Source organism: Lontra canadensis, unplaced genomic scaffold (assembly GCF_010015895.1).
Source record: "Lontra canadensis isolate GAN:19392208 unplaced genomic scaffold, GSC_riverotter_1.0 scaffold13, whole genome shotgun sequence".
Classification (NCBI taxonomy): domain Eukaryota; kingdom Metazoa; phylum Chordata; class Mammalia; order Carnivora; family Mustelidae; genus Lontra; species Lontra canadensis.
Window position 1 is genome coordinate 3,656,036 of NW_022631007.1, and position 23,314 is coordinate 3,679,349.

The 23,314-nt window shown below is 51.1% G+C and overlaps 1 protein-coding gene across 2 annotated transcripts in view; it reads right to left on the reverse strand.

The window, feature by feature from the left end:
* Nucleotides 1-420, reverse strand: part of PAX3 (paired box 3) — a 97,078-nt gene extending 96,658 nt beyond the window's left edge. For both annotated transcript variants that reach the window (XM_032857321.1, XM_032857320.1), the window contains exon 1: nt 189-420. In XM_032857321.1, coding sequence (XP_032713212.1) covers nt 189-273 — 85 coding nt within the window. In that variant the 5' untranslated portion in view covers nt 274-420. The remainder of the gene's footprint in view (nt 1-188) is intronic.
* Nucleotides 421-23,314: the final 22,894 nt, after the last annotated feature.

The following is a 23,314-nucleotide window of genomic DNA, read 5'->3' on the forward strand; positions in this document are numbered from 1 at the left end:
AAAGAACTGCGCTCTGTTTGCAGGGAGAAAATCGAGTGGAGATCTCGACCGACTGTTAGCTTCTGGGGTAGGGGTGCCCAGCGGATGGGCTCCCTGGGCACGCCAAAGAAGCCAGTGGAAACCCTGGGTAGAGTGGAGCAGCCCGGCTACGGCCCTGGGCTCCGGGCGGCGCCGAGGCCCTCCCTTACCTTCCAGAGGGAAGCCGCTGCGCGGGTAGTTCTGCCCCGGGCCTGGCCGCATCATCCTGGGCACAGCTCCGGCCAGCGTGGTCATCCTGGGGGCAGCTTCGCTTGGAAATTATATCCAGGTGAAGGCGAAATAGAAAGGCAAGCGCGGCTCTTGGCGACCCTCGGAAACTCCCCGGAGCGTGGAGAGCCCCTCCCCAAAAAGGCTGGAGAGAGAGGGAGGGACGCGGGGAGGAGGACTGCTAGTCCAGAGCGAGGCTCGAGAAGGAACCGGGGAAAGGGGCGGGCAGGGAGGCCCCAGAGTCCAGGATCGCGAGCCCAGGGCGGAAAAGTTTGGTGCGAGTCTGAGCGAGTGGCCCTGAGTCTGGGGGCGCTGGGGAGGGGGCTCCGAGCGCCGCGACGAGTGAGGGGTGGGGGTGAGGGCGGGAGCGCGGCCGGCCTGAGTCTCCTCCCGTCGTGACACCGAGTGCCGGGATCCGGGCTCGGGAGCATTTATTAGTTCTTTCACCCAAAGCTTGGTCAGGAGCCCTGAGCTGCGATTGGCCGACGGGGAGACCGTCCCGGGTGGCGGAGACACGCGCTGATTGGGCGACAGCGACCACTTTCTCTTCCCATCCGCTGCGATGCCAAGGCCTTGGCCGGCCCGGCGAGGGACCCACGCTGCGCCCCTTCCCGGGAAGAGTAGGGCAGACCCGTGGAAACCGGGAGAGACAGCCCGAGGGAGATAGCAGCTGCAGAGAGAAGAGGAGTCCCTATTTCTCTTTCTCACTCTGCGTGTGTCACTCTCTCCTTCATTTAAACCATTTCTTTGTCTCTGTCTCTGTGCGTATCTCTGTGTCTTTCTCTGTCTCTGATTCTATTCCTCTCGTCCCATTTCCTTGTCTGTGTCTCTATTTTTCTACCTGTGACTTTTTTCTCTCTCATTTTTCTGGGTTTACTACCACGGGAGGGGGCGCAATTCCAATGAGAAGGCACTGGGAGGGCCCGGACATGTGCAGCCTGCCTTCCTCTGGTGAATGCCCCTTTGGCCTAGGTTTGTTGTAGGGGTCCTCCCGGTGGGGTTCCTCCCAGGAGGAGTCCAGGGTGTGCTGATAAGTTCCTTTGTCTTCTCTGTCTGGGAGCTGGAGTCGTGAGTGTGAAGCTTAGGCAGCAGTGGGAGGCCCTAGGACTCAAGCGTTGAAGTCTGGGGAGGGGAGGGAGAAGAAAACTGTCTCCTCTTGATTGAAAAATCCACTCCGGGAAGCCGCAGCTCTAAATCTCGAGGTGTAGGTCCCCAATGCCACAGCAGAGATGTGTCTATATGTTAAAGTTTTGCCCGGCTGCAGCGTTTGTTCTCAGGAATTTATTATGGTATTCAGACTAAACTGCTGGAAAAATAAAAGGAGCGAAGTCTTGGCTAGGAGCTGAAGTGTCCCCAGCAGGATATGACGCCAGGAGTGTTGTAAAGACTGTCTGTCCTTAGAGAAGGTACCATTGTGCATAGCCTTTTATTTATAACTTGGTAAGTGCCAGAGAACTCGCCTCCTTTACACCCCCGAGTGCCAGCCCCGCGCTCTGCACTGTGCTTTATTCGCTCCAGTCCTATTCAGGGACTGTCAGTCCGGGACTGCGAGGTATTCAGGGCCTTAATCAATCAAAAGGATGAGAATCAGGCAGGTTTTCCCCTTTGAAATAAAGGAAACAATGACTTCTGGGCTTCAAGTTCCCCCTTTTCCTTTTACGATTTTTAAATTTTTCCTGTGCCGTAGTTCTCCATTTCTCCACCTCTCTCTCTCTCTCTCTCTCTCTCTCTCTCAGCTTCCCATCCCCCAACTCCTTTGACAGTTTTTAAGAGAACTCGGACCCCAACCCCACTTCCCCACCCCCTAATTAAGGCAAACACAGAAGGGAAGATGGACGGGGTGGGGGTAGCCGGGAGCGTATAGCCGTTCAGCCCTCCTGGAGTTGGTCCTTTAAAAATCCACTCGCAAGTGGGAAAAGCAGGCAGCTTTCGGCTGGGCTTCGACACGGAAAGGTTTGACTGACCTCCGGAGCAGCCGTGACAGACCTCTAGAACCACGGGAAAAGTCTGGACATCTCCTCACCCGCCCAAGAGGGGAGGGCTCACGTGCATTCACAGTACAAAGGAGAGACGCAGCTTAGAATGAAGCCCTATTTAACCTGATTTTACGTAAAACGATTCAATTTGCCAAGGGGGAAAACTTTCTCAGTTCCCTTCTGCAAACTTGGTGGTAACCAAAGTCCGCCAAACCACTTCTCAGGGACTGCATCTCGGGAGCTAGAATTTTTTTCAAGCTTTCCATCTTTAGAAGGTCGAGTGGAGCAGACCGGGCATTTTCTAGGGGCAGCTGTAGTTGGGAGAGGGAGGTACCCAAAGTGTGTTTTCAGAGGACAAATGCAGACTCAACTCGCCGCTGAAAGGACCCCAGAAACATCCAGAACTGAGTCTTATTTGCTTCTGAGCGGAGGGCTCCATCGCCAAACCCTGTCGGCGGTGACCCGGCGCTCTTCTCGCCCGGAAGGGACGCGCTTGCCGCGGTCTCGTTCTCCCGGGTTGCGCGTTCGGTCACGGTGAGCAGCAGGGCCAGGGAGGTCCCGGAACGGCAGTACTGCGGCTTGAACTGGATCTGGAGTACCCACGGGAGCCAGTCCAGGACAAGCATCCTTAACACGACCACCACTTGCTCCTAAAATGTACAAATAGAGACCACGAGGGTGTGTGTGGGATTTGGAGGCCTGAAGCTCCAGGGTCTCTCCTTCTCGGCTTTACCCCTGCCGGGGCGCTCTGAGGTTTTTCTGCAGCCAGAGATCAGCTCGGCCCCTCTCCAGGCAGGCGGCAGTTAGAGGACCCCAGAGACCCAGGACAGAGTGAGAGGGCACCCTCATTCTCCCGGCGTTGGGCCCAGTAGGGCTGCGGGGGCCCCTTTGGATCTGAAGACCTCGGGGAGTCCAAGTTCCCCGAACTTGGTATAGCTGAAGTCCGACCCCGGAAGGCCAGGACCGCGATGCTGGCTGAGGCGCCCACTCGCAGCTAAACCAGTCCAGGCCCGAGCCCAAGGCTGGACAAAGTCGAGCGCAACAGGTCGCGCGCGAGGGCGGAGGGATTCCTGGTTTTCCAGACTGATTTTGAAAACGAACGGTGGCTCTACACTTCAGCCACTCTTTCCCTATCTCCGAAGCTTGTGCCTCCCCTTCTTTCCAAGGTCCCTCCGGAAAGAGAAGCTACCCCCGCCCCACTCCCCAGAGCCGGAAGGGAGTGTCCACCCAGGCCCCTTCCCGGGTCCCGGGCCTGTGAGCCAGAGTCTCCCTGGGGAATCTGGGCGCGCTACGAGCGCTAATTAACAAAGGATTGGCCGCACACTGGGGCTTGGAAGGCAAGCGCCCCCGCCTTGCAGCCCTGAACACGGGTTTGGGAGGCAGCCTCATACCCCGAGGCTGACAAATTACCCAGAGAGCAGGCAGTAGAGTCCCGGCCACAGTTTAAGAATGAAGGTTGTGTCCATCCGCGCTATCTGTGCACGTGCAAAACGACTGAAGCCTTGAGGGTAATAGTAAGGTAATTGGCGGGGGCGGGGGTTGCGGAATAACTTGCTGATGCCTCCTCTGCCCAGAGTTTCAGAGGAACTTCAGGTGAAATAGACGGCTGTCTGTTCGAGCCCGGGGCGAGCATTACCCATTCCCTTGAAGGATTTTCCGCTCCCGGGTTTGGATGTGTGGATCCACAGTCCCACGGTTGTCGAGTGGCGTCTGCTTGGGCCGCCGGACACCCTGCAGAGCGGTCCACGGACTGCTTGTGGCCTCTTCAAAGGTGACCTCATTTCTAGCCAGACACAGGCCTTAAGAGAAAATTATGATCTATGTAAAATAATATCCCTGACTTGCAGGGGTGGGGAGACGTCTGCCACCCCGGCCTTTTTTTGCCCCAACTGGAGGGCCTGGAGGAGATGCGCCTGTCCGCTCGCTGGGTCCCAGGCATCGCACAGGATGCAGTCTGTGGTTTGAGCCGACACCACGAAGCCCTCGGCTCCGGAGAAAGGCTGCCTCGCGTTCACGCGTAGGAAATCAAAGGACCGAGCCCTTGACCACGCGCTTCTTGGCTGGATGCAACGATACCGGATTGGTAAATGCTTGGGTTAAACCCGCGGCCCAGCGCAGCGCCAGGCGAAGCGACCTACATTAGGCCCCCCGCGGTTGTTTGTCAAAAGCTTTGGCGCCGCTATTCTCCCCACTGGAAAATCAGCCGGGATGAGGTCGGATTTAGGGACTGGATGGGGATCTGGGCGCCGCATTGAAATGTGGTGTGGGCCAGCCCCAGTGATTTTGCCCCTGCGTGCCCCTACGGTGCCCCCGCAGCTGGGGGAGTGGGCTGAGAACGTGTGAGCTGGTTCTCAATAAAGAACATATGGTTTGTAGGAAGAAAAGAAGGAAAACGAGGAAAGGGAAGAGAAGAAAGGGGAAGAAGATGGATAAGAAAAAAAGTATTTTTTAAAGGGCAACGAGGGAGGGAGAGAATGAAGTTCACGGCAAATTGTCTCCTACAGACATTTGTTTGGCTCTGCAAAAATTATATCTTATGCAAATAAGGAAGACAAGATGCCAGAGCCCAATTCTCCCTGGGGGGAAAGCGTCTTGCAAAAAAAAAAAAAAAAAAAATTAGAATAGGTCCTCTCTAATCTTCAAAAATGCTCTGCCCAACTCAGTGAGAATCCATGGCAGGGTGGAGAGATTTGCAGTTTAGAAGAGAGATCGAACAACTGCTTTATTTTTGAGAATGCAAGTTGTGTGCCTTTGCGGGGGGGGGGGGGGGGCTGTGTTTGCTTGGGGGTAAAGACGGAGGGGTCTTGCTGAGGCATTGTCTCGTGTTGGAGGCAGCCTGAGCCTTGAGGAAGAGGCGGGGGACCAGAGGTGGAGGAGGGAGTGGAGCTGGAGAACGTTGATGGGAATGAGGGGGGTGGAGGAGGTATGGGGAGACTCCATGGTCTGTTGGGTTTCCTTGAAGTCTGGAGCAAAAAGCAAGGCAAATGACCACTCCAGGAACTCCTGCCCCCCCTTCGGGCGTTTGGGGGCACACTAGGATGGAAAGAGTCCTAACTGGGTTCCAATCGCAGAGCCCTGAGTTGGGGTAGGGTGGGGGAGACGGAGGTTGTGTGGGAGGAGTAGGCGAGGTCGGGGAAAGCTAACAGGACTTTCGCTTGGATCAGGCCAGGTCTCTGACTCCATGTGGCTCCAGTGTCCAAGTCAGAGCCCTGAGCCACTGCTGCTTCCCAGTCGAAATATCTTCAACCCCCACAGGAAACTTTTCTCCCAGGTGGACTTCAGAGGGAGGGATGCAAGAAGCAAGAAAAGAGAGATCTGGGGGAAGAATGTCCAAACCCGGGTCTCTAGTTAAGCCTGGATGCAAGTGACAGTGAGGGCTCGGGAGCCCAAGATTGCAGAGCTGTGAGTAAACCCAGGACCCACAATCCACAGGGATTAAAATCTGGGCCAAAGCGAGAGACTTCACAGCCAACTCCGTGTCGTAAGCACAACAGGTGGGGGAGGTGGAAGAGGCTGAGTCTCCTAAAACTGGCCGGCGCAGGCAGGGGACAGAAGGAAAATCGCAGGAAACCTGCAGCATCCACCTTCCTCCAGGCAGCCCCTTCGGGCTCTCTGTGAACAGACCAGAGGAGGGGACGCGCACCCTGGGATGCATCCTTTCCTGACCCCACCAGCCTTTTGTAGGGGAGGAGAAGAAGGCTGGGAAGGAGGAAGAGGAGAAGGAAAAGACAGAAAAAGGAAAGAAAGGAAAAAGGAAAGGAAAGGAGAAAAGAAAAAGAAACTCCCACAGGCCAAACAGGATGCCTCAGCCCTTCCAATTTCTACACATCATTAATTCTGTTACATTCCTTCGTAGACCTGAAACTTTCTCTCCATCTCTCTTCCCGCAGAAAAGCAGCTATTTCGTGCTTTATATTGGGTTTTTCTTTCAGGAGATGGATCTTTAAATGAGTCTTGGGTTTTAGAGTGAGCAGTGGAAGAATAGTTTCAATTTAGAACCTTGGAGATGGGAGGAACATGGAGGGGAAATTCTGAAAAGATGAAAACTGACCATTCCAGAATGGTCGATCGAAAGGAGCCTGCCAGACCGGGTACTTTATTTAGCTGGAGGGAACCCCAGACCAAAGTGCAGACCTGGGGCTAACCAGCTGTCCAGAACCTTGTTATAGAAAGCTGTCCCACATCCCCTTGGTGGCCCTGCGTGCTGGTCACTCTAGCGGTCTTGCTTCTTTCGTCCAGAAAACTCTGAGAGGGGTATCCCGGCCCTCAGACCCCCAATGCCCAGCCCACACCAAGAGTTAAGACAAGTAGCCCCAAGAGGAATGCACTTCAGGGAGCTTTTTTCTTCTTCCCATTTCTAAACGAAAGCTAATACTATCTGGCTGCAAAAATATATATCACTGGCCCAGAGACTGAAAGATTAACATTTGGATATGTAGGAAATGTAATCTGCATGGCTAATTGATTCCTAGCGTATCAGTTTAAAGGATAAAGATCGATATCTACATGATGGATATTGTATTAATAGGGGCATAAATAAAGGCCAAAGAATCGTTACCGAAACCTTTGAAGCCTCTTCCTGGCTCTTGGGCCCTCCACGCTGACCGCCCGGCTTCCTCCTTTCCACCCCCAGCCCCTGCTGGGTGGAAAGCATTTGCTTTCCCCACCCAGGGGGAGAAAGTCAGACTGCTTTGACTCGGTGACGCTCAAGGGAAAGGCGGCACTTTTTTCCTGGGCTGTAGCAGGTGGACAGCAAGACCGGAGACAGAGTGTTATTTTAGCAAAACTCTCTCCTCACGTACTTAGAAAACACAGACACTTAAGACTCACACAGGGACATACATAGTCACACATGTTCACACACATTTTCACACAAGATCACACATACATGCGAACGCAGAGGGTAGGTTGCAGAGTTTCCTGAGAGCCTCTGGCCTCAGGGACACGGAGCCAGCCCCTCTTTCCATCCCGCACCCCTTCCCTGACAGCACCAACCGGAGCCTGGGCTGCGCGCAGGGATCCGCGACCAGATCTCCTGGCTGTCCCCTCTGGTGCTAGAAAGGGCGTGATTTAAAGGCGCAGCGGGGGTGGGGCGTGTGGCGAGGGGAGTGCCCTCCACGGCCTGCCCCGTCCTTTGAGGGGATGCAAGCCCCCCCAGAGCTACGGTGGTTTCAGACAGAGTTAGGGGGTGGTGGTGTAAGGCCCTTGGAGTAGGTCCCTCGGACGGCGAGGCGAGGAGAACAGGACGGAGAACACTTCGATCCGTAACTGGACAGCCTCAACCAGGTGATTGCCAGTGAGTCCTGGGTCCCAGCAGCCGCCCCCACCATGAAGCCAAGCGGCCGAAAGCCTTTTTGCAAATGCAAATAAATCACCCTTCGCGCCCTTTCTCTCCATTAATTAAGAGGGACATTTCGACAAAACGGGCGTAATCTTTATTAATTACGCAGCCCTCAGAGTGCCGTTCGCATCAATTGCGCCCAAAGCGAAAGTACAGCCGGCGCCTAATCCCTTTCCAGAGCGCCTTTGTAGACGGAGCTGAGAAGCTGGCATTTCCTCCCTACGTCCACCTTTCACGTTGCAGTCGCGGCTCCAGGATCCGCGCGACATGGTCTTTCCCTGATCCCAGAGCCCGCTGAGCACGAGCCCAATGGCTCCCAGAGCCCCGACGGGCCCGAAGGTCCCCCCACTCCTGTCCCTCCCTCATCCGGGCACTCACTCCTATACTCGTACGGAAATTGGCACACACTGGGGCCACCACACCCCAGACCCGTTTCCTCCGCCCTAACCCTCCACTCCCTAGCCACACAGTACCCCACCTTCCCCCACTGGGACTCTCCGAGGAGGAGCCGGACAAGACTAGATTCTGCGGAGCCCAAATCCCCGCGGAGCAGCAATCCTGGGGCCATCAGTTTACTCCTGCATTGAGACGACACGGGTGGGGGGGACAGCAAACCCAGTCCAGGGACCCCAACGACGGAGGATGTCCCAGCGTACAGTGGGGACGATCTTAGAAGTCCTGCAGCTGGCCCACTACTCCTGGGTACCGAGGGCGCCTGAGGACGCTTGCGTTTCGCAGGTGGGGTGGGGGTGGGGTATCAAAGCTCCAGTTCTTGGTGGGGAAACCCCGGAAAGCCTGAAGCGGCCAGACCAGGTGTGAGGAAGCTGGCTGGAGATAGCAGTCGACAAATTCAGGTTCCTTTCCGGCAGTCCCGCTGACCTCTGAGGGCAAGGACCTGTGCTCACTCTGGAGAGTGCCCTAGGAAGGTGTGTCTCGTGTAACCACCCCTCCAGACGTGGCTCCGGGTTGGTCAGAGCCAGAGCCCCTCTCACCCCCATCCCCCCAACACCGACTTGCTGCTCCAGTCCTCTCTTACCTTGAATCTGGACAATGAGGGGCTGAGATTTTTCCAGTGGGTCTCCTTAAAGAGATTCTGCTGGATTAAAAAAAAAAAAAAGTGGGCATTTTGGGATACAAATCTAACGAAACAATGATTTCCGACGCCGTAGCAGATGAGTTAGGAGCTATGCAAGCCTCTTCACGGGTTTTCTGAGCATTCGGTGCTCTGACAGCAAGAATCAGACCCGGAGGGACACTGGTTCCGTTCCTAGTTGCCTTTCTTGGTTTTGCTGCCCAGTTATAAATGCTGTGTCAAGCCTGGTATCCGAGGTCTGGACCTCAGTCCATTGGGCCCCAAAGCACTGGCCTGTCCACCCTTGCATTCTTGGACACCCTTGGCCCCAGGAAGTCTCCCCTGGAAGTGGAAAGTCACATTAGCTCCGGGACCCAATGGCCAGCAGAGAAGCCCAACCTGTTTTGCTGTTTTGGGCCGTTCTGGGCCAGCCAAAAGGTGTGGAAGCTAGTAGTGGGTTAACACCACCCTCCTACCGGTTTTCAGTTTTCACAGCGCCTGGAGCATCACCGTGTTCCCCACTGCATTCTTCAAGACCAAGCTGGAAACACTTTCATGTCCAACATTATCCCATTCAATCGTCCCTTAACTCCTCAGAAAATTCTCATTAAGTGCTGAGGCTCCTTTGCTCACTGGTCCCCTCCAGGGCCTGAGACACCTGCAAAGCTAGCTCTTAGGCCTGAGACACATTCCCCGAGAAAGTTTTGATTGTTTTATTCTACCTCTTATCTCCAACTGAATGGTCAGTTGTCTTCTGCTGTGTCCTCAGAGCAGATTACAGGGCTGGCACGCAAGGACTTTCATTCATTCCGCACATACTTATTAAGCTTCTACTCCACACTGTTCCAAGAGCTGGGACTACACTAGTAAATGAAACAGACCAAAATCCTCCTCCTGACAGAGCTGATGGTCCAGAAAACAGCTGAAAAGAATATAAATGTCAGAAGATGGGTTGCAAGGATGACGCTCAGCTTTGGAGAAGCTGAAGGACTTGGGGGAGGAGAGGAGGGGAAGGAGTGGGCATGGACCACTAGAGTTGGGGGTGGGGTGCTATTTCAACCAGAGAAGTCTGGGCAGCTCCTCTTAGGTAGCTTACTGAAGAGAGGGGAGGGTAGGAAGGAGCATGTGGTGGAGAAGTCCAAAGCGATGGAGTGAAGGGGCTATACACGTTGACTACCATAGTGAAAGGCAACTGTCCAGTCGACATTCTGAAGTCCTGGCAAATTGGACAGGCCCTGGCCATCCAAACCTATAGATATGCTCTGCCAAGAAAGAGGCAGTTTTGGGATCTTCTTGGGACTCAACATCCCTCTGGAAGTTCCCCCACTGTCCTCTTTCCGAAGACACTTCCTTCAGGGTACCAAACCAGTGACTGAATTTTCTCAGGAACAGGCGGAGGCTTCTTAGAGACCAACCCTCTCTCTGCCTCTGGGAGTAAGGCAGATGTCACTGTTGGAGGTCAGGGGATTGGGACATTCTGATCCTAGAGAACCAGTCATCATTTTCCAGCTGGTGGCTTTTGTGAGATAAATGGAAAAGAAAGCGGGGACAGTCAGGAGAGAGTCTTCACAAGGCTCCACAAATTACTTATATAAAGGCTTTGAGAACATTTTCCCTGAGGAGATTTGGGACCAGGGGACCCAACAGATATAGTGGAGGCAACAGCCAGTTGCCCTACAGTGGGGTCTTGAAAAGAGGCCACAGGTCTCTCAGAACAGTATACCAATACACCGCCCAGCCAAAGGGTTAGCCATTCTTACTTGTCACTAAAACTAGTGATGTAACAAAACTGGACGAGATGTTCGAGCTCCTTGGCAGAAGAGAAAACAGAAACTAGCTGTGGCTGAGGTGAGCAGTCTCATGGGAAAGGGAATCCCAATGGCATCTCCAGACCTGAGTTCTCTGTTTTCAAAGCTGGCTGAGAAGGTTCTCAGAAAGCCCAGGCTGCCCTGTCACAATGGGGTCATATGAGTCACCTCTAGAATAGAAATGATACTTTCAGGTCCCTCAGAACAAGGTCACATTTCCCTGGGGTGAGGGCAGGGGTTGCACTCTACTCCTCTGATTGGTGAGGAAGCCCCAATTTCAGAAGAGCAAACAGTGTGGTTTCATCAGGGTAGATGACCCAGGAAGGCAAGAGCCAGACCCTGGGGCATTCAGGAACAGAATGGCAGGTCACCATGGAAGATAGAAATGAAAGAAGCTTTGGAGCTTAAAAATAAGGAAGTGCCACCAGAATGAAAGGTTTGGAGCAGGGAGTAAAAAAACAAAACTGAAGAAAAGAAAATGAAAAGTCCTGGCAAGACAGAGGATTGCTTTAAAACTGGCAAGGGTAGACGAGGGATGGATGGAGCGGGAGGAAGCGATGGGGGGGAAGGGAGAGAGGGAGGGAGGAAAAGAGAATATGACCAAATGCAGGAGAAACAGTATGACTAAGATATTTCTGGAAAAAAAAAAAGAATCCTAATTGATGTCAGTCAAGGTGGGTTCATACTAGACAACAATGAATGACTGTTTCTAGTTTGAAGGACACATTTGTACTGGAAGCAATCTGAATCCCCACTTCACTGGTCCAGAATATGTGGGCATGGAGGGCATACTTGTATATTAGGGGATAGTAGGATATAGAGGATTGAGAGGAAGAAAAGGACATTAGGACAGAAAGTACAATAGTTGTAACCCTACTATGTGCAAGATATGTCACATAGACCCTTACTTAATATTATTGACTTAAGAATAATTCTAGGGGTGCCTGGGTGGCTCAGAGGGTTAAGCCTCTGCCTTCAGCTCAGGTCATGGTCTCAGGGTCCTGGGATCAGCCCCACATTGGGCTCCCTGCTCAGCGGGGAGCCTGCTTCCCCCTCTCTCTGTTTGCCTCTCGGCTTACTTGTGATCTCTCTCTCTCTGTGTCGAATAAATAAATAAAATCTTTTTTAAAAAAGAATAATTCTATGTCCTTTGCTCTCAAAGTTTTCACGTTCTTTTATGTTAAAAATAAATGAAATAAAGGTTGGGTTTTGCCAGTTTATACACTGAAAAAGTGCAGGGTGATGTAAGGAAGGATGGATATAAGTGAAATTAACCCTCAAGACAAACCCTTTTAAAGTCTCAGTTATGTTAAAAAAAATACAAATAAAGTCTCACTTATGAAAGTGCCAGGGTGGGGCAATCAGAGGCAGGGACTGCACTCGCCTCTACATACCACCACAGGTAGCTATGCCATCTCTCAGCCTCCCTCCCAGGATTCAGACCACAGTTTCCAGGAGACTTCTCTGAGGACATGTCCAGTGTCCTGGGGTTGGCAACATGACAACTCAGAAGGCCTGGTGTACCTTGAGGCAGCTGCTTGGATTCAAGCTATTTTGGGAGAACTGTAAATATATTTGGGAAAACATAAGTCCACTTTGACCAGTGACACTAGGACATTATCATCACAAAAATATATAATAGTAATATTATATAATCACACTAGATTACTATTTTATGATTATTACTATAATATGATAGTACTATTATATGTTATAAAATGTGATGTATGTATTATATAATAGTAATAGCTTATATTTATTGAGCATTTTGAAGGTGCTGGCATTATTCAAAGCACTTTACAATTTTACAATTTACCTACTTCTCCAAACAACCAGATTATATCTAGTTAAAAAGGGGGAAAGGGGGGTCGCCTGGGTGGCTCAGTGGGTTAAAACCTCTGCTCAGGTCATGATCCCTGGGTCCTGGGATCAAGCCCCACATCGGCCTCTCCCCTCAGCAGGGAGCCTGCTTCCTCCTCTCTCTGCCTGCCTCTCTGCCTACTTGTGATCTCTGTCTGTCAAATAAATAAAAATATTAAAAAACAAAAAAAGAGGGAAAAGGGTCACAGAGAGGTTCATTAATTTGCCCTAATCACACAGTTAGGAAGCGACAGGGCAAGATTAATTTTTTAAACATTTTTAAAAAGATTATATTTATTTATTTGAGAGAGAGCAGGAGAAAGAAAGATCACAAACAGAGGCAAGGGTAGAGGGAGAATCAGACTCCCCACTGAGCAGGGAGCCCCATGGGGGCCTGGATCCCAGGGTCCTGGGATCAGGACCTGAGCTGAGGGCAGTCACTTAACCGCTTAACCGACTGAGCCACCCATATGCCCTCTGAGCTAAGATAAACCCAGGGCATTATATTGCCAGTCTGTTCAGTTAGAAAGTGCTGATTTCTGGGTTGCTTACCTAGCTCAGTGGGTAGACAATGTGACTCTTGATTTCCCAGTGGTGAGTTTGAACTCCATCTTGGGGGTAGAGTTTACTTTTTTAAAAATAACATTTAAAAAAAATGAATTAAAAAAAAAAGCCCTAGGTTTCCACCACTCTGATTAGACCCCAAAGGGATGAGATCTGGGAGCTGCCCAAATACTTCATCTCTCCGTTGTTTGCTTTGCTCTGGTTGTAAATAAATTCCAACTGAAGTTACCTTTAATGTTTCTGGAAGGCACTGATCTACCTTACCTCAATTGAAAAGAATTTGGAAATTTACTCCACCTCCGTCTTCTCTTTTAAAACACACGCGATACAATATCATTTTTAAATTTTTGCTTATTCTAAACAAGCCCCCTTTCTCCCCCTTCCCCGCCCATAGAATTTATCAGCCTATAAATAAATTTATAAATAGGGGCGCCTGGGTGGCTCAGTGGGCTAAAGCCTCTGCTTTCCGCTCAGGTCATGATCCCAGGGTCCTGGGATTGAGCCCCGAATCAGGCTCTCTGCTCAGCAGGGAGCCTTCTTCCTCCTCTCTCTGCCTGCCTCTCTGCCTACTTGTGATCTCTGTCTGTCAAATAAATAAATAAAATCTTTTTTAAAAATTAAAAAAAATTATAAATAAATGTATAGACTGGCATCATCCGCCTGCCTCTAATTCTGGGCGGGACAAGTGGTAGGCCAGCTGAAGATGTGCAGAAAGAATCCAGTTTTTCTTGACTCCCTGAAGATTGGCTCTGTCTGTGGACGGTGTCATCGTTGGGGCTTCTTGAGTTCCTACCAGGCGTCTAACCCAGGGGCGAACGGGGCCTTCTGCTGGGCAGGTGGTCCTGAAAGGTCTGGGGTGGGAAGCTGGCCTGGCGCCTGCAAGGGAACTCCAAGGAATTGACAAGGGAAAGCTAGGGACTCTTAAGGTACTCCCAACTGCCCCTCAATCCCCTCACGTCCACCTGGCGCTGCAGGGTTTGTCCTGACACCTTTTGCGTCTCTGAAAGCCGTGGCGAAGGAGGGGGGGAGTGGCGAGGGGGTGGAGGGGGAATGGGGCGGATTTTCCGAAAGCCCTGAAAGCCCAGAAAGAAGGAAGGGCTGGACTAACGCGACTCCGCGTCCCCCGCAGGCTGCACAGCCACCGTACTCTGAGTCTCTTTTCTTCTTTACCCCTGTATCTGGGGGTTCTCCGCTATTTTTTAATAGTTTCGAACTCAGAGCTTTGAGCCGAACGCGGGGAGGGTTTCGTGGGCGCTGAGGGACTGTAAATACACCATCGGATCATAAATCACAGACCCTTCAGGCCCTGCAATAGGGTCGAAGCAGTCACAAACACCGGGACAGGAGGGCGGAAGACCAGGTCCCAGATAAACACAAAACAAAACAAGCTGAACGGAGATGTTTGGTGCCGGGGTGGGGATGACAAGATGCTGTGCAAGCCGGTCCCCATCCCACCCGTGCCACACGAGTGGGCCCTCTGAGAGGGTCCTTGCACCTTCGATTTCCACCCGGGCGTGTGTCCGCCCTTCTGGGTCACAAGTGCGCGCGGATTGCGGGGCGGAGGACTGGGGCAACGAGCCTCGAAGGGGATAGGCTCGAGTCGTTGGTCCAGTCGTTTGGGGATCAGACTGTCACCCCCGAGCTCCCTCAGGTTCCCTCCAGCCCAGGAGGCTGCAGGAAGATAAGGGACATAGGCTAACCTTAGGAGGTGGGATTCCACCTGGCGACCCGGGAGCCGCCCCCAGGGAAACTGTTTTGGTGGCGGTCCCCGGGCGGTTCTCGCGGAGTTAGCCGGGACAGCCGTCAGCGCTCCCACGAACCCGCTTTTCCCCTGAGAGTACTTTGGCTCAACAGGGAGCCACCACGGGCGTTCTCGTCCAAGGAAGAGAAATGGAGGTAATCCCCCACCTCCCATCCACAGCGGGCAAACTGGGTCTCGGAGCAAATCCATTTACACCTGGATCCAAGCGCGTGGAATTAATTTGCACGCTGAACGGCTGCTCAGAAGGGTCCTTTAAAAGCATTTAAAAGCTCTCCTAGTGAATGTTTTAAAACATGTCTCTGCTAGATCTGCTCAAACATCCATCCTATTGGCGACCAGCAGATTCTCCTTCAGCTGTCCCTGGCAATGACACCCACAGCTGTCACTGGCAAGGTTTTGATAATTTAACCTCGAGACTTTCCTGGTTATCCACATAATCTGCCCCCAAATCCCCTCATTTTCACTGAATTTCGATGGCTCAGGAGACTTGGAAAGCACTCACCTATTTTGCAGGAAGGGGGGAAGCCCACAGAAGAGTCCCGTTTGGCCAGGAGACGCAGCCCAATCAACCCGCCCTCTTTAGGAAAGATCACAGCACTCCAAATGGGGATGCAAATATTTGCTTAACTTTCCAGGGAACACAAAGTCAACAGGAGTGGGGGTGGGGGGAAATCAATGACCAAAGCAACGATTGCATAGTTATCCAAACTAGTTATCTAAATCATGACCACTTGGAAAATCCCAGCATTGCTCCAACATCTCCCAGTTTCTAAGAAACCTGGTGGGGTTTAGTTCATTAAAGTGAGATTAAGGAGAAGTTCGAATTTCAATAAAAACCTTGTGAAATACAATGGCTTTCAAATCTTGCTGCATAGTATAATCACCTGGGGTGCCTTTTAAAAATACTGATGCGCCTCCCCTCCCTGCCAATTAAATACATGTCTCTGGGGGCCAGTCAAGTGCTTTGGCTTTCTTTCTTTTTTTCTCCCAAGTTCCAGGTAATTCTAACCAGTGGTCAGCATTGAGAACTTCTGCTAAGGTTCCCATCAGGCAGTAAGTTTGCTGTGTGTGAATTTAATAAGAAATGAGCTCTGTGGACAAATCATTTGCCTTGCAGAGATTGGTCCCAAACATTCTTCCTAAACAGTAACTGTCTACTTCTCACTTGGAGTTAATCCTTCCTCCAAACTACAAGTCAGGTGCAATTGTTCTTTACCACTTAAGTTTGACTATAAAATATTTTTAAATGCACACACGGACATATAAATGTGTTATTTCTAAATGATGCCGATAACTCCGCCATTGTGCTAAGAGGTATCTGAGCTACCCAGGAATTGCCATGGTTTTTGAAATAGTAACTATCAAAATAATAGTGTTCTGTCCTTGAGTGATTAAACACTTCCTCTCCTCTTAATTTGGAAAAAAAAATTAATATTAGGAGCTAGGAGAAGCTTTTTGCATAACCTCTTTCTTCTCACTTCAACATTCCCCCCACTCCACCCCATGGAGATGCGGTATTTCTAAACCAAAGATAATCCAATTTTACATGCGAAGACTTTTCTTTCTAAAGGAAGTGTGCACATTCTTCCTGAGCTCCTAGGAATATTCTTGGAAATTAGATATTGAATACTTTTATTTCCACGAATGTATTTTATAATCAGGAATGGTGGTAAATTTATCACAGAAAAAACTTGCACATTTTAGTTTTGCATAAAAGAACAGAAGCTCAAAGTTTGAACGATGGAGAGAAATATGCTTATGGTATACATACCAAAATTTTCTTAAATGGACAATCAAAAGAGATCTAGCCAAAGATAGATAAAATCTCTCTCACACTTTCTTCACTCATAGGACTTCAGATTAAGATCTGGCCGCAGTCATTCTTAACATTTATTTCAGAATTTTTTTTTTCCTTGAGTAACTATTAGATATTCCAAAACTTACACTGTAACACATACAATAAAAACAGATGGTTTCAAAGGGAAAAAAATGTAAATGCATACGTAGCAGGGATGCAGTTCATTTCCTAAGACACGAATTTAATCAACTTTGCATCATAACAGAAATTTAGCACACAAATATTAGCTAATGGGAAAGAAATGATTAAAGAGGGTGATCTGGATCCCAGACTAATGGGGGATTACTCAGCTGTTAAGATTATAAACTTAACAAATCAGCAAAGGATAAGTTATTCAAAATGGCAAAGACTGAAGTATTAAAACGGAAAGTAACAAATGATGAGAAATTTAGATTCAACGTTGTGGGAAATTTCACTGCAACGTGAACATGTCCCATCAATGCAGGTGCCGAAGGGAGTCACACCTCAAAACCTCACAACGCAGAAAATGATTGGAAATCGAGGCCAAAATGCTCTTCAGTCTCTCCGGTGCCTTCTGTCACTGAATATAATGCACCGAAGATATTCACTGTGATGAACTGATTTTTCTCAAAAATCAAAGTGGTTGTCTGATATATTTTTTCACATTTCAAAAATCCTTATGAAGTTGGGGAGGGGTGGGGGAAGCAACTGTTTACTTAAGCTCCGAAGGGTCTGTTAAGTGGTAGTTTGAGTAAGGGGAGCCAAGTTGCTTAACATTCTAGTCCAGAGGCTCCCATGCAGTCAAGTCAACAGACTAGTTATCTGCCACTTACCATATGCTGAGGGCCGAGTAAGGTTTTATGGGAAAATCCGTGACCAGACTAGGTTTCCGCTCTTATTTTTGCATTCTGTTTGCGGGAGTTTGAGATAAAGCCTGTAACAATGAAAGAAGATCCCTACAGACAGTAATGAGTGCTAAGAAGAAAATAAAACTGATGGGTAGTTCTTTGCAACAGAGAGGTCGGGGCAGACCTCTCTTGGGAGGTCATATTAGACCCTAGGAAATCTGAAGGAAAACAAGGCCATGGATCTACACAGGACTTCAGTTTCCAAAGCATTTCTACTTACATGTCCTCTTGTGCATACAAGTCCTGAAACCCACCCCATTGAGGAAAGCAGGGCTGATACTTGGTGTCCCATCTTGTAGCAAACGAGTCCAAGTCTCAAAGGGATTAAATTAATTGCTGAAGTCTTTCCAAGAAAGGAGAGAGTCCCTATTGTCTCACATCTCCCGGTGCTGTTACCAGTCTTTAGACCTCCCATCAATGTTCTTTCTAGATGTGGACACCGTTTGAATCACAATGATAACTCTGACCTGTAGCTCCAGAACATAAGTAGAGCTTGGGTCATGGAAATCCTGAGCTCTTGAGCAGGTGTGCAAACCAGACCAGGGCTGGTTTTTTATAGCGACTTTATTGGCAGTTAACACCCATGAACTGGAGATGTCTCCAGAATTGAGTCAAGCTCTTACAAGATGAGAATTTCCACGAGAAGGGAGAAAAGCACTCCGTTGCCACCACGAGCCCTCTCTACAACTCACTGACCATTTCAACAATTACTTTTTAAACTCCCGTTTTGTCTATCTAAGGTGCTGGTGTACCAGGACTTCTCACATGATGTAGGAATGACTAAAGCACATATGCAAAATGGGGGACACTGGAAATTGACCAAACATGTTCCATGACCTGTCATTTAATTCCTGATAAGGAAGGCAGAAATTAGCAATAGTACAAAGTCAGCCAAGAAAGAAAGAAGGAAACAAACAAACAAAAAACTTCACCCTGTTTAGGTACTGAACTGCTAATTGCATCTATTTTGTTTTAAAGTATTCTAACTCAGGGCGTCTGGGTGGCTCAGTCATTAAGTGGCTGCCTTCTGCTCAGGCCATGATCCCAGGGTCCTGGGATTGAGCCCCGCATTGGGTTCCTTGTTCAGCAGGAAGCCTGCTTCTTCCACTCGCATTGATTATACTCCCTCTCTCGCTGTCTCTCTCTCTGTCAAATAAATACATCTATAAATAAATAAATAAATAAATAAATAAAATAATTCTAACTCAATTTTCTCATTACAAGAAATTTACATGTGCAGCCTATGAAAGAAGCGAAATGTGGCTTGTCTTGTGACTGAGGCAATTCAGATATCTTTCTGGTTTACGAGGAATAATTCACTTTAGGTCGTTGGTGTATCTATCTCTGTGGAACATAAATAAACTCTCTAGGAAGCAAGCTGGTCCCTGAGTAACTTTAGACAGACTTCCAGGTTGCCAGTTTGAGGGAGTGAAATAACAAACGTGTGTGCACACATATACACATTGTTACATCCACAAAGCCAAGTTCTGTTACTAGCACACATGCACAGTAGATGTGTGGATACACTTGTGCAGCAAAACAGTTGTGAGTACAAACAACCTCAGCATTGGAAGTAAACAAAAAGTAAAAGATAAAAATGAACATAGAAGTAACCCAAGTCATTTGTCGGAGGTATAAACAAGTCAAAATTAGTCTCTGAAATGTGCCTCTTAATATTAGGAACATAAAACCATTAGGAACCTGAAAGCATTCATCAGAAACTGAGAACAAAATCCGACAACAGAGTTTAGTTTTAGTGGACGTTATATTAGTGGGTGGGTAAGTTGCTGCTTCTTTCAAAATACAACAGATCTCCCTTGCCCTTCAGGAGTCCTGTTAAACCTTAGAAATAATGCCATAAAATGCCCACCCTAGCAATGGACGTTCCTCCCATGTGTGAGTTATTTCTCTCAGCCCCATTCAAAATGTGAAATTAGGATTTGGATGGGAATGTCTATTTCAAGAAAAGTGCTGTACGAATAATTTGGAGCATGAAGACAGGTTTTTCTATAAATGTTTCTTGTTTTTATTAAGACAATGCAGAGATAAAACACACCATATTGCAATTCCTAAATTGCAGCCATACCACTTATCAATAACCAATAAATTACTTCACTCTATGATAGACACAAATGCTCCATTCAAATTCAGTTAATAGAATAGTGTCAGGATATCATGCAGACAGCTTGCATAAACACATGAGGAATAATAGCATACCCTCAATAGCTTCTGTGATTTCTAGACATGAAAACTTTGTCTTATTCCAAATTTCAAAAGATGGAATATAGAACGTTTTCATATAAAATACATTTGGAACAGTGTTTTTTTTTTCTTTAAAAAGGCATCTAATCCACTTGCAACATACACTCGCAACTCAGCTTTTTAGTTACAAAATCAGGTAGATACGTATTCTTTTTCATCTAATGTTAGCAGTGTGAACATCTCAGTGATTTCCAACAATAACAGTTAAATTCAAAATAATATTTTCCTGATAAGTGTGATATATATTTGTAATCAAAGGAAGAAAGACTTGTCAGTTAAGACTTGTAAGTTTCGTTTTGGGGAGCTATTTTCTATTTTATCAGATAATTGAAAGTCAGTAGTTGTTTCACAGTATAAAATCTTGAATCAATTACCAACACGCCTTTATTTTCTGCTCCTTATTTTGAAATGTACTTGGACTGGAGGTATGGGAGAAATATTACTGTTTATCAAACACTTTCCTGGAAATTTCAATGCACAAAATTTCCAGATTAATACATCCTAAAATAAATTATTTTTAGAAAAATGAAATTAAGGGAAAAAAAGGCGGAGGACGCCTACAGCTTATATTCTGAGTGAATAGCTTTCAATATCTTCCAGGTGGGGGCAACAGTAAGTCAGTTTTGAGAGGAGAAGAGAGAACGGGCTCTTTAAACTCCCTGAGTCCAGTTACAGAAGATGAAATGACTTCCTGGTAGTAACGACGTGAATAAAACCACCATAAGTTTCCAGGAGATGGGACTTCTGCACTCCGCCGGGCTAGGAGCTGCAGGACCCACAGCCTAGCGCGAGCCGCCACCTCGCCACTCCGCGGACTCGGCGGCAGCCCGGGCGCGCACGCGCGCTGCGCACCTGCCGGGTGGGGGTGGGGGGTCGCCCAGCTGCGAGCAGCTGCCGCTGGCCGCCGCCCCACTCTCCCGCTTAGTGCCCGCGGGCGGTGGACCTAGCCCTCGGCGCCCCGGCTCCTACGCCGTCCAGGACCGCCAGGAAGCAGGGAAAGCCTTCCCTCACGTTGACATCTCATTCATTCTTACTCTGGGCAATAGAAGTCCTTTCACAACAGCCGCAGACGTGCGCGCGCGCACCTCTTCCCTTAAACTCTCTGGTCGCGGCCGCCGGAAAACCAGCTCTCAGGCCGGGTGGCGGGGATCCCACTCCTTTTGCCCTCCTCTTGGCAGATCTTCGGGCTCTGGGGAGGGACGGTCGTGCACTCTGGCGAGGACGAGGGTGGTGAGCGAAGGGCGGTTGACCTTGCACAGTCTGTGGAGACGGGACTCCCTGGCAGGATCCCCGCCTCCTCGGTTTCCCTCTCCGACCCCGCGCGGAGGAGGCGGGGCGTGGCAGGCCGGAGAGGCGCGACAGCCAGGCTCGGAGGTGGCCGGGCGTCCGGGGCCTGCACGGAAAGGGCAAAGCTCGAGCGCGCGGAGCCGGAGACCCCCTCCCCTCTGGCGGCGCGGGGCTGGAGGTGGCGGCGGAGGTCCGGCTTGCGGCCAGGCTACGTGTCGCTCCTCCGCGTGCCGCCTCCCGCGGCAGCTCGCGCCCTCGGGCCACCTCCGCCGCCCCCAGCCGAGCCCGCGGCCGCGCCCTCGGGCCGGTACTTGAGCCAGCAGATGACCCAAGTGACGACGACCGAGAAGAGCGCCAGGATGCTGGCCACCGACAGGCAAATAGGCCCCACGGGCGAAGGCGAGGGCGACCCGGTTGCCGGGGCAGCGCCAGGGGGCGCCCCGCCGCCGGGAGGTACCCCCCCGCCGCCGCCGCCGTAGTGGTTGACGAAGATGAGGCCGGTGAAGAGCAGCACCACCATGGAGAGGAAGGAGAAGACAACGCACACGCAGCCGGCGGTGAGCGCGGCGCGCTTGCAGTTCTGGCAGCTCTCGTAGGCGCCCGGGGCGCGTAGGCCGGCGCGGGCGCGGGATCCGGGGGCGGTGTCCTGGGCTGGCGGCAGCGGCGGGGCCGGGGTCGGGGCGGTGGCGGGTGCGGCGCGGCGCGCCGGCAGCGGCGGGAGGCTGTCCTGGGGCAGCGGGTCGTGCGCCGCGCGCAGGGCCAGCGGGAAGGCCTCGGCGAGCTTGGTGTTGTTGGGCAGGTCGTGCACGCGGCTGTCGGGCAGCGGCGTGCGGTGGCGGCACACGGGGCACGCGATGGCGCCAGGCGGGCCGTGCCAGGGCGGCGGTCGCAGCGGGCGCTCAGACGCGGCGCTGGCAGAGGCGGCGGCGGCGGCGGCGGCGCGGAGCTGCAGCTGGCTCAGGCACTCCTGGCAGAAGGTGTGCAGGCACGCCAGCAGCTTGGGCGCGCGCCGGTCCGCGTCGAAGTAGTTGTAGCAGATTTTGCACTCGTAGTCCTCGAGCGGAGGGAGGCTGGGGACCTTAACCGCGGCGCTCCGAGCTCCCGCGTCCCCGCTGTCCCGGGCTCCCGCCGCGGCGACCCCGGCTCCTGCCGAGCTCCCGGGGCTGCTGCTTGGGCTTCGCTCGCCGCCGCCGCTGTCGCTCGCCGGCGCTGCCATGGCATGATCCGCCCCTCATCGGGGGCAAGGTGAGGCGCCTTCCTCCCCCTCGGTCGCCGCCTCGGCTCCCGGCGGGGAGGAGGCGCTTCTGTCTCCCCCCTCGGGCTGCTGTCGCTTGGCGGGGGAGGCACCGCTAGCTGGGCCGGGCGGGGGCGCAGTGGCGACCGCCTCCCCTCCCACCCCCTCCCTGCCCGCTGCCCCAAGGCGCGGGCGCCTCGGTCACTCCCAGTCCCCTGGCGTCTCTCTGCCGTCCCTCTTGAGCCTCTCAAGGCCACTGTCCTGGTCCCTTTGGATGTCAGTTTTTGTTGGACTTGGACTTGGAAGTGAAGGGATGCTGGGGGGGACGGTGCAGGAACGAAATTTGGGGTGCGGCTGCTTAAGGATGTGGCGCCCTTGCACACACACCCCTCCCCCTCCCCTGCAGACAGCGGGTGGTGGTGGGAAACCTGGTCCTCCTTTTTCCTTGTTCCGCTTCCTCGCCCTCCTCCCCCTTTATCCTTCGTATTCCGTGTTTACTCCCCTTGGTCTGGGGCTGAGTCCCTGGCGGAGCCTCCTCTCCCCCCACCAGCAAGAGCTCACCGGTGATGTAATGCGGGACCCGCTCAAGGAGGGGAAGCAGCAGCCTGGGCAGCGGCGGAGACAGCGCTGGTTCCTGTCCTTGGTGAAAATCGTGATCTCATTTCTCTGTCCAAGGGCGAAAGCCAGTAATCAACCAGATATTTACACTTTCCACTTGCATTAGCAAAGTCCCGGTAACCCTGCAGCATTCACAGGCTGGAAGCGGCGGGCTGGCATTTTCATCTCACCATTCGGAGGAAATTTTGGAGCTAAACGGTATCTTTCTTTCCCCGCGAAATATTGCCTGTTGAGATTTAAGGAGGCACGGAGACACAGACTCATAGCCAGGTCTTGCTGATTTTCTGGCGCTGACCACAGGGGAGGAGGTAGCTATTTCGCTGGTGCGCAGGCGTTTATGGAAGCAGCAGGGGGAAATGTTATTGTCAGACAGGTTTGCGGAATTTAAAGTCCAGGTTAAACTAGCCCCTGGCACCATTTGCTACCTTCCTCCACTTAAACTTTTAATATGCAAATGTAGAGAGCCCAAAATTTCTTGAGTAACCTAGGATAGATCTTCCTGATTTATTATAACTAATGGAAGCCGCGCTGGGCAGGTTAGCAAGAAGCAGTATTTC